The sequence below is a fragment of the Hemiscyllium ocellatum genome, chromosome 3 (assembly GCF_020745735.1).
Source record: "Hemiscyllium ocellatum isolate sHemOce1 chromosome 3, sHemOce1.pat.X.cur, whole genome shotgun sequence".
Classification (NCBI taxonomy): Eukaryota; Metazoa; Chordata; class Chondrichthyes; order Orectolobiformes; family Hemiscylliidae; genus Hemiscyllium; species Hemiscyllium ocellatum.
Genome location: NC_083403.1, coordinates 139,075,488 through 139,092,110, shown reverse-complemented (window position 1 = coordinate 139,092,110; position 16,623 = coordinate 139,075,488). Strand labels below are relative to the sequence as shown.

Genomic DNA, 16,623 nt, shown 5'->3' with positions numbered 1-16,623 from the left:
TGGTCCCTGAATCTACCACCTGTTACTCACACCAATCAGCTATCTACCTATTAGATTCTGCACATGGACTTGCTAGTATTTGTGGGTGTGTTCAAGTCAGATACCTTTGAAAGATTGGAAGGAACACATTAATGGTAAATTACGTACGTGAGCAGGTTTTCTGATCCTCATTCAGTGTAAAGCCTGGACGACACCGACAGTAATACGATGTTGCTGTGCTCACACAGATGTGCTCACAGTCATGGTCTCCATCAGCACACAGATCCTCACCTGAAATATTTCAATAAAATATCTTATCCATAAAAATTAGTGAAAAGAAAACAACCTAACATTTTTTTTTACAGGAAAATAAACTGGCAACATCTATATAAATATTGCCCAGGAGAAGAGAATATCCTGTTAGTAATATTTCACGTGGGCGATATGAGGAAGGCTACAGTTAATGCCCTGAGAAAGTGATGATGGATCTTCGTAAGAGATTAGCTGTAAAACTGAGCTACTCGCTTTGCTATTTCAGAGGGTAGTTACATGTAGTCGTTAACCTGATTTAACTGAAGTTCCATATCACTCTCTTCTCCTCCAAAAGTTGTACAATCTAGTTTCTGATCAACTATACTAATATCCCCTCATGTACCTTGGTAAACTTTGTTAATGCTCACGTGAAGTATGTTGTGACATTTTATAATGTTACAGTGGCTATGGAAATATAGGCCGTGTCTGTGTATGAGTACTATGCTGAGCATGTGATACCGAGAACTGATCTCTTCCACTTTGCAGGATTTGATTCACTATTTCATAAAATAGAATCCCTACAGCATGGAAGCAGGCCACTTGTGCATATTTTAGGGCAATGAGTATGTGATTTGTGGCCATACTCATTCTAATTGATGTGGATAAGAATCACTAATTGTCTACCCACCTCAACGAAACAATTTCTGCATGGTTCCCATGTCATCAAGCTGCTGCCAGTGACAGGAAATACCGGCACATTGCTACACACTAGGCGCAACAGGCAACCTGCTCCTCTTAGAGAAGGCACAGTGGCTCAGTGGTTAGTACTGCTGCCTCACAGCACAGGGACTCAGGTTTGATTCCCATCTCGGGTGACTGTCTATGTTTACACATTCTCTCTGTGTCTGTATGGGTTTGCTCTGGTTTCCTCCCACAGTCCAAAGATGTGCAGGTCAGGTGAATTGGCCGTGCTAAATTGCCCATAGTGTTAGGTGCATTAGTCAGGGATAAATATAGAGTAGGGGAATAGGTCTGGGCGGTTTACTTTTCAGGGGGTCGGTGTGGACTTGTTGCCCTAAAGGGCCTGTTTCCATACTGTAGGGATTCTAATCTAAGGCCTTAGTCTGCAATTAAGCTGGAAAAAAAATGATTGCAGCAATTAAAATTCTTGTGGATTTAACACAAGGGCAGGTACGGTGCTGGTGCCATAAGTGGGCAGGAGAAGTGCCCATCTCAGAAACTCAGCAACCCACAGGAATGCTCTTAGAGAGGAGTGACAGCAGTTAGCCAGGAATGCTAACTACAGGAGGTTGGAGCTAAGGATCTAGAAGTTAGATAAACATCATGGTGGCTTAGTGGTTAGCACTGCTGCCTCACAATGCTAGGGACCTGGGTGTGATTCCACCCTTGGGTGAATGTCTGTGTGGAGTTTGTACACTCTCTCTGCGTGGGTTTCCTCCAGGTGCTCTGTTTTCCTCCCACAGTCCAAAGATGTGCAGGTTAGGTGGATTGGCCATGTTAAATTGTCTGTCGTGTGCAAGCTAGGTGGGTTAGCCATAGGAAATGCAGGGTTAGATGGCTAGGATAGCTGGTTGGGATGCCCTTCAGTGGGTCAGGTGGATGTGATAGGCTGAACTGTCTGCTTCCACACTGTTAGGATTCTAGGTCTAATGCTCTCATGTGAATTAGTCAGGTTACATATTACTTATTAACTACAGTCTCTCATACTGCTCAGTGCACCACATCCCTGCCACCAGTCCCTGGAACTCAGGTCTCAGGCCTAATATCCTGACATTCTCAGAAACGTAATAATGTTGCTAGCTTCACACCACCTCTCACGGCAGCCACATGGTTCCAGCTCTTGGTGCCCATACCATCCAAGACAAGATCATTCTACCTTTTTTCTTGCAGGTTATGGCAATAAAAAGGAGCCGGAGCAGAGCAAGTGGAGGGCAAAGACATTTGCATCTCTTAAACACAGATGGCTCCCAGCATTGTCGAACCTGTTGTGACAGTGCTCACAGCTTCTAATGTCACTGAGAACTATGAGCATAACGATTGCATCTTGCAAGCACTACGTTCTTTTTAACTGCCAGTACATCCTCATCCTGCTTCCCAGTAAAATAGGCAAACTGCTGACAGTGTGACACTTGCATCTCACTCCTAAACCAGTCCATCTTCCTCTTTTGAATTCATACTTTCAGATGCCAAAGAATGGTCATCTGCCCAAACACAGTACACCCAGAGGAAGGAGACAGAGCAATAACACAGCATTAATGCAGAGGTCTAGTCACTTGCTCCATTGCTGCATCAGCCTATGGTACTGCACTTACATTGGACATGAGAGGGATAAGCTCATGGCAGGTCATGGTACGAGTGGGCTACAGCCAGGGCGGAATGAAATGTCAGCTCATATTGCACTTGAAACAGAACTCTGTTCTTCTCTCTCTCCATGGAGATTGTTGGATCTGCTAAGTTTCTCCAGGACTTCCTGTTTTTCTTTCAGATCTCCATCATCTACAGTATTTTGCTTTTCTGAAACATTTACTTGTTTACCCATTCACCAGAGGGTAAGGGAGACATCAGATGAGCGAGTCAATGAGGCTGCAATAAAGGATATTGCTGGAGAACATGCACATCCAGATGTTGGATACATTGTCTAGCCTGTGAAGAGGCATGAAGCAGACCTGCTCCAATATGTAGAGAGCATGGTGTAAAACCTACCCACTCTACAGTCTCTGAGCCAGCTCTGTGTTATGCTGAAGACCCAGAGGCTGTCTAAGTACCTGTTGGAGGCCCTGTGTGGACAGATTGCCTGTTCCTCTGATATCCAGTAGTGTGCAAAATATACCAAAATTCCCCAAACAGTCCAGAGTACTTCCAGATAAATTCTCATGGAAAGAATGTCCAAGCTCAAAGTTTGGGAGAAGATTTGTAGCTCGCGTGCTCGTTGTTGTGGTTCTGTTTGCCGAGCTGTGAGTTTTTGTTGCAAAGGTTTTGTCCCCTTTCTAGGTGACATCCTCAATGCTTGGGAGCCTCCTGTGAAGCACTTCTGTCATGTTTCCTTCGGCATTTACAGTGGCTTGTCTCTGCCCCTTCCGGTTGTCAGTTCTAGCTGTCCGCTGTAGTGGCCGGTATATTGGGTTCAGGTCGATGTGTTTGTTGATAGAATCTGTGGATGAGTGCCATGCCTCTAGGAATTCCCTGGCTGTTCTCTGTTTGGCTTGTGCTATAATAGTAGTGTTGTCCCAGTCGAATTCATGTTGTAGCCACACACACATATCCTTGATAGCTACACACACAGATGACAAACAACATGAATTCGACTGGGACAACACCACTATTATAGCGCAAGCCACACAGAGAACAGCTAGGGAATTCCTAGAGGCATGGCACTCATCCACTGATTCTATCAACAAACACATCGACCTAGACCTAATATACCGGCCACTGCAGCGGACAGCAACTGACAACCGGAAGCGGCAAAGACAAGCCACTATAAATGCCGAAGGAAACATGTCAGAAGCGCTTCACAGGAGGCCCCCAAGCATTGAGGATGTCACCTAGACAGGGGACGAAACGTTTGCAACAAAAACTCACAGCTCGGCGAACAGAACCACAACAAGAATGTCCAAGCATTTCGCTCACCTCCAACCAGGGTGCCTGACTCTCAATTATCTTGCTGTTTCTTGCATCTTCTTTCAGGACTGGACAACGCAGATATTACCAGAACCTGATTTGTCCAAAGTTGGGATATCTAATCTCACATGAGCAAGTTGTACCATGTAATGGTAAATGCAGCAACCTGAAACCAAACCATTGAAATGCAATGTCTAGCTAGCAATCCAAGGCACTAGCTGTCCCGAGCGAAACAGGAAAGCAGTGCTATAAGTAGCACTATATGAATACATTCTTCACCTGAAAACTGAATATTTTGGCTCATGTCACCTACAACCAACTATGTTCTTACAGGTAAACCATGTCCATCAGAATATCGCAAACCCCACGAGTTTCAGGACTGTTTCGGGACTTACGTGAGCAAGTTTTCTGGTCTTCATTCAATATAAAACCTGGATGACACTTGCAGTGATAGCCCGTTGGGGTGTTTACACAGATTTGCTCACAGTCATGGTTTCCAGTGACACATATATTCGCACCTGAAATATTTCATTAAAGTTAATGTATCTTATTTATAAACAATTTAACATCCATTCATGTGCCCTAATGATGGCAATAATAATAAATAAACAGCTTACTGTTTTATTAAAAATATTTTAAAGGGATAATGTGATCAAACATGGAGCACTGTGAAAATGGTGATAAACATTTTGAATATTATTGAACAACACTAGAATAACCAAACAGCAAAGAAACCATTCAAGGAGCCTGAGTAGAAAAATGGAATCTGTTACATTTACATTAGCATGAAAGCAAATCTTATGTTTCATATCTTGTGACTTCATCCCTATTTTGGAGCATTAAATAACTTAAAGGATCGATCTAAAAATACACTGGTCTGACTTGTATCAGTGATGCTGAAGTCCTACCATTGAACTGAAAGTGGGGGCTGATGCCAATCAGGCTGGGCTTATGACCATTGCTGAGGCAGCCTAACCAAGGAGATGGTAAGGTTGCCATCAAAGACAAGTATGTCTGTTTGGAGGAAGGTGAGACCTAATGGGGAAAGCCGTTGGAGTGCTCATTAAGCTGAGGTGATATCACTGCTATGCGGACAGCCATTGGTGCCGAAGGGGTTCCCCCCATTGAAGTATAATGTGCTGATTAAAGATGTGTAATACTGATAGTGTCCCATTTATAAACTCTGGGAGTCACCATGATTTATCTGAAAATCACTGCAGAGCAGGAGGGACCCTTAATGAGCCTCTGATGTAGTTCAATTAGCCTCTTAGTCACCAATTTTCCCACCACTGGCAATACGGCATATTAGCAAGAAGATGTTGTTCCCTCCTCCTGATACATTCACCATTGCTTTGCCAGCCATGCCATCAACCAGGCTGTCATCAATGGGCATGGAAAGTTCAGACCATTTTCCTTCCTTGGGCAATCCATTCAATACCTTTTTAATGTGTAACCTCTCAGAAGATTAATCTATTACCAGTATCTACACTCATAGTGCAAGAACAAGAAAGTTCTAAAACCTTGTAAGAACTGTGGAAGAATGTTTGGTCATTATTTTCCACATCTTAACGGCTAAGGCAATCTCCTACCACCTTCAACCAGGTCCAAACTCCCAGAACCACCCTGTCCTTTCTAACAGACAAACTCCTGATAGTTGATGACTTACGTGAGCAGGTTTTCCGATCTTCGTTCAATGTAAAACCTGGACGACACCTGCAGTAATATGATCTCGCTGTACTCACACAGATATGCTGGCAGTCGTGGTTTCCCAGGGCACAGAAATCTGAACCTGAAACACGGTCTTTTTTAAAAAAAGGCTATGATAGTCACTTTAGATGGGAATGGAACATTTATTAAGAACAAAAATGGCATAACTTAATTTGTCATTGGCATATCAACAAGCAATGTAACTTATGAAACCAGGTGTTAAGTAACCTATTCTAATGAATCTTAATCTTAAGTGTTTTAACCAGGACCCTTACAGCAATAAGTTGTATTAAACACTGTATACTTGAATTATTATTCCTACAAGCCCCTTCATTTGGGGTCGCCATAAACAAATAAGCGACAATGTAATCTCATCACTTCATCCTTATTTGGACAAACCACTCAACAATAATTTAGCAGAAAGTGATACAGATATCATAGACATGATGCACTGAATTGCCTCTCTCGGTGTCATAACTTTTCAATATTTTTATGGACACTTAGTGGGAACAGTATTTTTAAAAATGCTGTGATGGCAAATATCAGTTTTCACTTATTTACAATGCCCATTCAATATTTTGCAAGATTATTTGGAATTTACATTTAATGATTTATAATTTAACAACCTTTGTTCTTTCTCCTTATATTGTCTTTTACGTGTATGTGGCGTGTGAATATCACATGCGTGGCCAACATTGGTTGGCCAGCCCTAATTGCTGGAGGTAGAAGGCGGCAGGCTTCCCCTCACCAAACCTGCCACAGGGTAGATACAGGATTACAGCCAACAGGACTGAAATCATAGACAACTTGAGCCCTAGAGAAGTCTGCAATGTGATGAAGCCCTAACACTCTGCCATTCTGCCACATTTTGTGGATTGCAAAAGTGATTTAGCTACTTTTTCTGATCATGTGACCAACCGTGGGCAGCACGGTGGCACAGTGGTTAGCACTGCTGCCTCACAGCGCCTGAGACCCGGGTTCAGTTCCCGACTCAGGCGACTGACTGTGTGGAGTTTGCACGTTCTCCCGGGTCTGCGTGGGTTTCCTCCGGGTGCTCCGGTTTCCTCCCACAGTCCAAAGACGTGCGGGTCAGATGAATTGGCCATGCTAAATTGTCCGTAGTGTTAGGTAAGGGGTAAATGTAGAGGTATGGGTGGGTTGCGCTTCGGCGGGTCGGTGTGGACTTGTTGGGCCGAAGGGCCTGTTTCCACACTATAAGTAATCTAATCTAATCATCCCATATTTTAAGGGATTGTCCATATTCTGACATTGATTTCACTTCCCTTAAGGGATGTCTTTTGTCCCTTGTTTCTGGTGCAGGGAGTCTAAGTCTTGGGGGTTTCCTCTTACCTTGATCTGTTCCTTTGTGAATATGTGTACTGTGGGTCATCAGCTACCAGTGGGAGTTATGGTGAGCTCCTTGTCCATTCCTATGATTACCAGCATAATTAACTTGATGGATCAATGTCATTACAAATGATCTTCTTTGGAAGTTAGATCATTTTAGTTAGAATACTTGGAGCTAACTATATGGTACTGACATGGAGTGAATTAGAATCATAGAACCCTTACAGTGCAGAAAGAGATCAGTTGGCCCATCGAGTCTGGACTGACCCTCCAAATAGCATCCCACCCAGACCCAGTTCCTACTCTATTCCAGTAACCCATTTCCCATGGCTAATCTACCTAACCTGCACATATTTGGATTGTGGGAGGAAACCAGAGCACCCGGAGCAAACCCACACAGATACGGGAAGAACATGCAAACTCCACACAGTCAGTCACCCAAAGCTGGAATTGAACCAGGTCCCTGGAGCTGTCAGGCAGCAGTGTTAACAACCATGCCGTCCTTTTTAATTTTTTAATTTTGAGTAGACATTTGCAAATTTATTATGAAATGCATTAGTATTTGAAATCTGGCATTTAAAACTGGTGATTGATCAACTTGACATCAGAGCAAAGAGAAGTGAAAGAAAGGAGCTCTTATTTCTTAAAGCTAACTTGAGTATTTACATACAATTTACATTCCCCTACCTCCACCACAAAGGTGAAATTGCTTCACATAAATCTTTTAAAAATCTATGATATTGCCATTATTACATAATATTTGCCATTTTAATAATGTAGGCCCAATGAAAATCCACTTTAAAATATGTTATGGCCTCAAAATCCCTTGGAAAAGCTGCCAGTGGAAGTGTAACGCAAATCTCATTGTAGTAAAATCAAACATCCTCCAGCAATAGGAGACAATCTGTCGATCTCGTCTGTGCTGATTTTTTGAAAAAGCAGTCCAATTGCATCCCTCAGTTTACTCCCCACCAACCTGCAAGTTAGAGGTCTTCAAGTACAGCTATGTACAAATGAATGAGGAGCAGGTGAAGGACACTGAGCCTCCCAGTCTGCCATCTTAACACTGACTTCAAATCCACACTCCCACCTCCCCCTGACAACCTGTCAACTCTCTAAGAACACTGCTTCCACCATCTTTTCAGGAAGAGAGTTCCCCTTCCTATGCTTCTAAGTTTATATTTCAAAGACTCTCGACTCTCTCAGTCTAGTTTGCCTAATCTAGTTTGAAATGGTGACCCCAGATCTTAAAGAAAATGACCCTCATTCTAGATTTGCCAATCAGGGGAAACATCCTCTCCCCTTCTGCCTTTTCAGTACTCCTCAAGTTTTTATATTGTTTCAATAAGTTGTGCCTTACTATAAGACCATAAGACATCGGAGTGGAAGTAAGGCCATTCGGCCCATCGAGTCCACTCCGCCATTCAATCATGGCTGATGGGCATTTCAACTCCACTTACCAGCGTTCTCCCCATAGCCCTTAATTCCTCTTCTAAATCCCCGCAGGTACAAGCCTAGTCTGCACAATCTTTCCTTATAGGACAACCAGCTCATTCTCAGTATTATTCTGGGAAACTTCCCCCTAACTCCCATCCACCACTTGCTTACATCTTTCCTTAACTACAATACTGTGTTTCATGCTTATAGATACAGTGTCACTATGTAATTGAAGCATATACCCCTCCTTAACATTTTATTCAATTCCCCTCAGTAAATGATAACATTCTATTATTTTAAATTCTCCTGCCTCCACCGTATCTGCTCCCAGGAGAACCAGTTCCAGCACAGAACAGACCAGATGGCCTCCTTCTTTAAAGACCGCAATTGCCCTTCCCACGTAGTTGATGATGCTTTCCAACACATCTCATCCATTTCCTGCACCTCCGCCCTCAGGCCGCGCCCCCTCCAACCGCAACAAGGACAGAAACCCCCTGGTCCTCATTTTCCACCCTATCAACCTCTGTATGTATAAATCGCATCTTCCTCCACCATTTCCATCATTTACAAATGGACAGAGATATATTTCCCTCCCCATCTCTATCTGTTTTCCATAAAGACTGTTCCCTCCGCAACTCACTCATCAGGTCCATGTCCCCTACCAACCAACCCTCCCCTCGCAGCACCTTCCCCTGCCACCGCAGGAATTGCAAAATCTGCACCCACACCTCCTTCCTCACCTCCATTCAAGGCCCCAAAGGAGCCTTCCACATCCATCAAACTTTCACCTGCACTTCCGCACATTATTTACTGTATCCGTTGTTCCCAATGCAGTCTCCTCTATATTGGGGAGACAGGAGGCCTACTAACGGATTGTTTACTTGTCCCAACATCTCTAGGACTTGCGCACCAACTAACCCCACCGCCCCATGGCCAAACACTTCAACTCCACCTCCCATTCCACCAAGGACATGCAGGTCCTGGGCCTCCTCCATTGCCACTCCCTCACCATCCGACAGCTGGAGAAGAATGCCTCATCTTCCGCCTCCGGACCCTGCAATCCCGGGGCATCAATGTGGATTTTGCCGGTTACCTCATTTCCCCTACCCCGACCTTATCCCAGTTCCAACCTTCCAGCCCCCTCATGACCAATCCTACCTGCCCATCTTCCTTCCCACCTATCCACTCCACTCTCCCCTCCAACCTATCACCTTTACTCCCACCTCCATCCACCTATTGCCCTCTCAGCTACCTTCCCCCCCAGCTCCCTCCCCCTCCTATTTATCTCTCCACCCCCTCAGCTCACAGCCTCATTCCTGATGAAGGGCTTTTGCCCAATACATTGATTCTCCTGCTCCACGGATGCTGTGCTTTCCCAGCACCACACTCTTGACTTTAATAATTCCTTGCCGAATGTCCATCTAACTCCCTATTGTGTTTGGTGCATTGGGACATCCTGATCTCTCAGTAGCTCACAGCATTGCAATCTCTTACCTTTTAGGGAAGATGCTTCTTTTTTATTCTTCCTTTTAAAATGGGCAATTTCACATTTCCCTATATTATGCTCCATTTGTCGCATCCTGGCCCACTCACTTAACTTGTCAATATGTTTTCATAACCTCCTTTGTGTCCTAACTTGGCTTCCTACCTTTTTTTGTGTCATCAGCAAATTTGGTAACCATACCTTCCATCCCTTCATCTAATCATTTATTTGGATAGTAAAGACCCAAGACCCAAACAAAAATAGAAGTTGCTGGAAAATCTCAACGGGTCTGGCAGCATCTGTGGAGAGAAAACAGAGTTCAACATTTCGAGTGGAGTGATCCTTTAGAAAGGTCTCATTTCTCTCCACAGATGCTGCCCGGTCTGTTAAGCTTTTCCCGCAATTTCTCTTTTTGTTTCTGATTTACAGCATTCGCAGTTCTTTTGGGTTTTATTTAGTTCAAGTCCCAACATTGATCCTTGTGACACACCACTAGTTACATCTTGCCAACTTGACAAAGACCCACTTACACATATTCTCTGCTTCATATTTGCACGCCAGTGTATTATCCTTCCACTAGGATATATTACCCACCTAGACCATCAGCTTTTATTTTCTACAATAAAGTTTGATGTGGCACCTTATCAAATACCTTCTGGACACCCAAGTACATTACATCATTGGTTTCCCTTTATCTACAACACAAGTTAATTTAGATTAGATTACATTAGATTACTTACAGTGTGGAAACAGGCCCTTCAGCCCAACAAGTCCACACCGACCCGCCAAAGCGCAACCCACCCATACCCCTACATTTACCCCTTACCTAACCCTACGGGCAATTTAGCATGGCCAATTCACCTGACCCGCACATCTTTGGACTGTGGGAGGAAACAGGAGCACCCGGAGGAAACCCATGCTGACACGGGGAGAACGTGCAAACTCCACACAGTCAGTCGCCTGAGTCGGGAATTGAACCCGGGTCTCAGGCGCTGTGAGGCAGCAGTGCTAACCACTGTGCCACCGTGCCCAATAGATTGGTTAAACATAATTTCCCTTTCACAAACCGTGTTGAATCTGCCTGACTTCCTTGAATTTACCTCAGCCCTACTATGATGTCTTTAACAATAGCTTCTCCCTATGAGAGACATTAAGCTAATTGACCTGTAATTTAGTTAATGTCTTTGAATCTAATGGGACGGTCCCAAATTAAGGGAGTTTTAGAAAAGCAAAACGGTTGCCTCAATTCTTTGAAAACCTTAGAATGAAGTCCATCAGAACCAAGGCACCTGTTAGTTTACAGCTCCAATAATTAACTCAGCACCATGTCTCTGCTGATTGCGATTTTATTGAGATCCTCCTTCCCTTGCACCTCCTGATTTATTATTGTCCTGGAATATTACTTGGCTCATGCATTGTGCAGACTAATGAAACATATATATTTAATTCATCCTGTTAAAATATTGAATGGTTATCACCATACCCTACTGATTAGTTCTCATTATTTCTTCCTTAACTGTTAGGAGCACTGTACACCTCACGCTATTGCATGGTTACTGTTAGGAGCACTGTACACCTCACGCTATTGCGTGGTTACTGTTAGGGGCACTGTACACCTCACCCTATTGCGTGGTTACTGTTAGGGACACTGTACACCTCACCCTATTGCGTGGTTACTGTTGGGATGACTGTACATCTCACCCTATTGCATGATTACTGTTAGGGACACTGTACACCTCACCCTATTGCGTGGTTACTGTTAGGAGCACTGTACACCTCACCCTATTGCGTGGTTACTGTTAGGGGCACTGTACACCTCACCCTATTGCGTGGTTACTGTTAGGAGCACTGTACACTCACCCTATTGCGTGGTTACTGTTAGGGGCACTGTACACCTCACCATATTGCATGATTACTGTTAGGGGCACTGTACACCTCACCCTATTGCGTGGTTACTGTTAGGGGCACTGTACACCTCACCCTATTGCGTGGTTACTGTTAGCAGCACTGTACGCTCACCCTATTGCATGGTTACTGTTAGGGGCACTGTACACCTCACCCTATTGCGTGGTTACTGTTAGGGGCACTGTACACCTCACCCTATTGCGTGATTACTGTTAGGGGCACTGTACGCTCACCCTATTGCGTGATTACAGTTAGAAGCACTGTACACTCACCCTATTGCGTGATTACTGTTAGGGGCACTGTACACCTCACCCTATTGCGTGGTTACTGTTAGGGGCACTGTACACCTCACCCTATTGCGTGATTACAGTTAGGAGCACTGTACGCTCACCCTATTGCGTGGTTACTGTTAGGAGCACTGTACACCTCACCCTATTGCGTGGTTACTGTTAGGGGCACTGTACACCTCACCCTATTGCGTGATTACAGTTAGGAGCACTGTACACCTCACCCTATTGCGTGATTACAGTTAGGAGCACTGTACACCTCACCCTATTGCGTGATTACAGTTAGGAGCACTGTACGCTCACCCTATTGCGTGGTTACTGTTAGGGACACTGTACACCTCACCCTATTGCGTGGTTACTGTTAGGGACACTGTACACCTCACCCCATTTCGTGGTTACGGTTAGGGACACTGTACACCTCACCCTATTGCGTGGTTACGGTTAGGGACACTGTACACCTCACCCTATTGCGTGGTTACTGTTAGGGACACTGTACACCTCACCCCATTTCGTGGTTACGGTTAGGGACACTGTACACCTCACCCTATTGCGTGGTTACGGTTAGGGACACTGTACACCTCACCCTATTGCGTGGTTACTGTTAGGGACACTGTACACCTCACCCCATTTCGTGGTTACGGTTAGGGACACTGTACACCTCACCCTATTGCGTGGTTACTGTTAGGGACACTGTACACCTCACCCTATTGCGTGGTTACTGTTAGGGACACTGTACACCTCACCCTATTGCGTGGTTACGGTTAGGGACACTGTACACCTCACCCTATTGCGTGGTTACGGTTAGGGACACTGTACACCTCACCCTATTGCGTGGTTACTGTTAGGGACACTGTACACCTCACCCTATTGCGTGGTTACTGTTAGGGACACTGTACACCTCACCCTATTGCGTGGTTACTGTTAGGGACACTGTACACCTCACCCTATTGCGTGATTACTGTTAGGGACACTGTACACCTCACCCTATTGCGTGGTTACTGTTGGGATGACTGTACATCTCACCCTATTGCATGATTACTGTTAGGGACACTGTACACCTCACCCTATTGCGTGGTTACTGTTAGGAGCACTGTACACCTCACCCTATTGCGTGGTTACTGTTAGGGGCACTGTACACCTCACCCTATTGTGTGGTTACTGTTAGGAGCACTGTACACTCACCCTATTGAGTGGTTACTGTTGGGGCACTGTACACCTCACCCTATTGCGTGGTTACTGTTAGGAGCACTGTACACCTCATCCTATTGCATGATTACTGTTAGGGGCACTGTACACCTCACCCTATTGCATGGTTACTGTTAGGGGCACTGTACACCTCACCCTATTGCGTGGTTACTGTTAGCAGCACTGTACGCTCACCCTATTGCGTGGTTACTGTTAGGGGCACTGTACACCTCACCCTATTGAGTGATTACTGTTAGGGGCACTGTACACCTCACCCTATTGCGTGGTTACTGTTAGGGGCACTGTACACCTCACCCTATTGCGTGATTACTGTTAGGGGCACTGTACGCTCACCCTATTGCGTGATTACAGTTAGAAGCACTGTACACTCACCCTATTGCGTGATTACTGTTAGGGGCACTGTACACCTCACCCTATTGCGTGGTTACTGTTAGGGGCACTGTACACCTCACCCTATTGCGTGATTACAGTTAGGAGCACTGTACGCTCACCCTATTGCGTGGTTACTGTTAGGGACACTGTACACCTCACCCTATTGCGTGATTACTGTTAGGAGCACTGTACGCTCACCCTATTGCGTGGTTACGGTTAGGGACACTGTACACCTCACCCCATTTCGTGGTTACTGTTAGGGACACTGTACACCTCACCCTATTGCGTGGTTACTGTTAGGGACACTGTACACCTCACCCCATTTCGTGGTTACGGTTAGGGACACTGTACACCTCACCCTATTGCGTGGTTACTGTTAGGGACACTGTACACCTCACCCTATTGCGTGGTTACTGTTAGGGGCACTGTACACCTCACCCTATTGCGTGGTTACTGTTAGGGGCACTGTACACCTCACCCTATTGCGTGGTTACTGTTAGGGACACTGTACGCTCACCCTATTGCGTGGTTACTGTTAGGGACACTGTACACCTCACCCTATTGCGTGGTTACTGTTAGGGACACTGTACACCTCACCCTATTGCGTGGTTACTGTTAGGGGCACTGTACACCTCACCCTATTGCGTGGTTACTGTTAGGGGCACTGTACACCTCACCCTATTGCGTGGTTACTGTTAGGGACACTGTACACCTCACCCTATTGCGTGATTACTGTTAGGGACACTGTACACCTCACCCTATTGCGTGGTTACGGTTAGGGACACTGTACACCTCACCCTATTGCGTGGTTACTGTTAGGGACACTGTACACCTCACCCTATTGCGTGGTTACGGTTAGGGACACTGTACACCTCACCCTATTGCGTGGTTACTGTTAGGGACACTGTACACCTCACCCTATTGCGTGGTTACTGTTAGGGACACTGTACACCTCACCCTATTGCGTGGTTACTGTTAGGGACACTGTACACCTCACCCTATTGCGTGGTTACTGTTAGGGACACTGTACACCTCACCCTATTGCGTGGTTACTGTTAGGGACACTGTACACCTCACCCTATTGCGTGGTTACTGTTAGGGACACTGTACACCTCACCCTATTGCGTGGTTACGGTTAGGGACACTGTACACCTCACCCTATTGCGTGGTTACTGTTAGGGACACTACACCACTCCCAAAAGTGACTTTTTGCCTTTATCATTTCTCCTTTTGACCACAGCACGCTTTCCTAAACTTTTTATCATCCCACTCTTTCGTGCTATTAGCTAATTAATGAGCAAAGTCATCTAGCCAGCTTTTCTACTTTCCTAAATGTCCTTTACCCTTCAAGATTCAGGCCCTAATTCACATCACCCTACAGCCATGCCTTTGGAATAACTACCAGCTCATCCTTATTCATTTCTATTTGCATTCTCACTACCTGCAGTCACACAGCGAGGTTTTAGCTTTATCCTTTTTCACTATTTGTACATTCTATTCTTATCTATTGGTTGACTCTTAGATTCATACTCTTATCACTTCCTGTATGGTCTGTATATCATTTCCTACACTAATACATTTCCTCTATCCAAGACCAGGCTTTGATTTGTTCTTCCCAAATTTGATCTCTTGGCCCCATTATTCAGTTTAAAATCCTCTCTACTTCCATAGTCATGTAATGTTTAGATTTAGATTAGATTCCCTACAGTATGGAAACAGGTCCTTCAGCCCAACGAGTCCACACTGACCCTCCGAAGAGTATCCCACCCAGACCCATTCCCCGACATTTACCCCGACTCATGCACCTAACCTACACATCCCTGGACACTATGGGCAATTTAGCGTGGCCAATTCACCTAACTTGCGCATCTTTGGATTGTGGGAGGAAACCGGAGCACCCAGAGGAAACCCATGCAGACACGGGGAGAATATGCAACTCCACACAGACAGTTGCTCAAAGCTGGAATTGAACCCAGGTCCCTGACGCTGTGAGGCAGCAGTGCTAGCCACTGAGCTACCGGCACCGGCCCAGATCCCACCTTCATCAGTTCTTGTCTGATTGCCCCATAAACCAGAACCCCACTTCTCCCACTCCAATATTTGAGCTACACATTCATCTCTCTAATCTGATTTGCCTTATATTGTAACATTTGCAAGCGTTAAAAATCACACAACACCAGGTTATAATCCAACAGGTTTAATTGGAAGCACGCTAGCTTTCCAAATCATTTGCAAGTGGTTTGGGTAATAATGCAGAAAGTATGACTGTTGAGGTTCTGCTCCTTAATTTAATGCCTGATTCCTCAAACTGACAATGCAGAACTTCCTTAATTGTCCTGCCCATATCACTGGTACCCGCTTGGACATGATGACCGGATCCTTGCCCTTCCATTCTTATGTTCCCGCCTAACCCTGCACAGATGTCCTGAGCCCTGGCACCTGGCAGACAATACAGCCACCTGGACTCATGTCGTTTGGTGCAGGGGAAAGTAACAATGCCCCTTACTATACTCTCCCCTACTACTGCAACCTGCATTCTCACTCATACTTTCTGAGTAATTCCTGTACTGCTGTGCCATGGTCATTTACCTCATCTCCCACGGAGCCTTCACTCTCATCCAGACAAACTGAAATAATCTCAAACCTGTTGGATTATTGCAAAGACTGAGGCTCCTGCAATTTTGCCTTTTGAACGTTCCCATTAAATTTGCTTCCACTGTCCTTTTGCATAGAGCTTGCCAAATCTCAACAACCCATGTTGTGAAAATATTTACCTCAATTTCACTGTTAGTTATTTTCATCAAGTATATTCAATCTATGTCCTCTGGTTACTAATCCATTTCCCAAATGAAAGTTTTCTCCCTGTTTGCTCTATCGACCCTCCTGTTCTTTATTATTCATTCATGGGATGTGGGCGTCGATGGTTGGGCCTACTATCTCTCGTGGTGGTGAGTTGCTTTCTTGGAACGATGTAATCCATTTGCCTTTAGGGAAGGAATTACAGGATTT

General features: G+C 45.0%; 1 protein-coding gene across 2 annotated transcripts in view; it reads right to left on the bottom strand.

Annotated features, from left to right (window-relative positions):
* Positions 1 to 16,623, bottom strand: part of LOC132808109 (matrilin-3-like) — a 49,503-nt gene that overhangs the window by 21,839 nt on the left and 11,041 nt on the right. Inside the window, exons 3-5 of one of the 2 annotated variants that reach the window (XM_060822000.1) lie at positions 5,537 to 5,671; positions 4,266 to 4,388; positions 148 to 270 (exon numbers count right to left, since the gene is read on the bottom strand). In XM_060822000.1, the coding sequence (XP_060677983.1) occupies positions 148 to 270; positions 4,266 to 4,388; positions 5,537 to 5,671 (381 nt within the window). The remainder of the gene's footprint in view (positions 1 to 147; positions 271 to 4,265; positions 4,389 to 5,536; positions 5,672 to 16,623) is intronic. The other variant, XM_060822005.1, reaches the window with a different exon arrangement.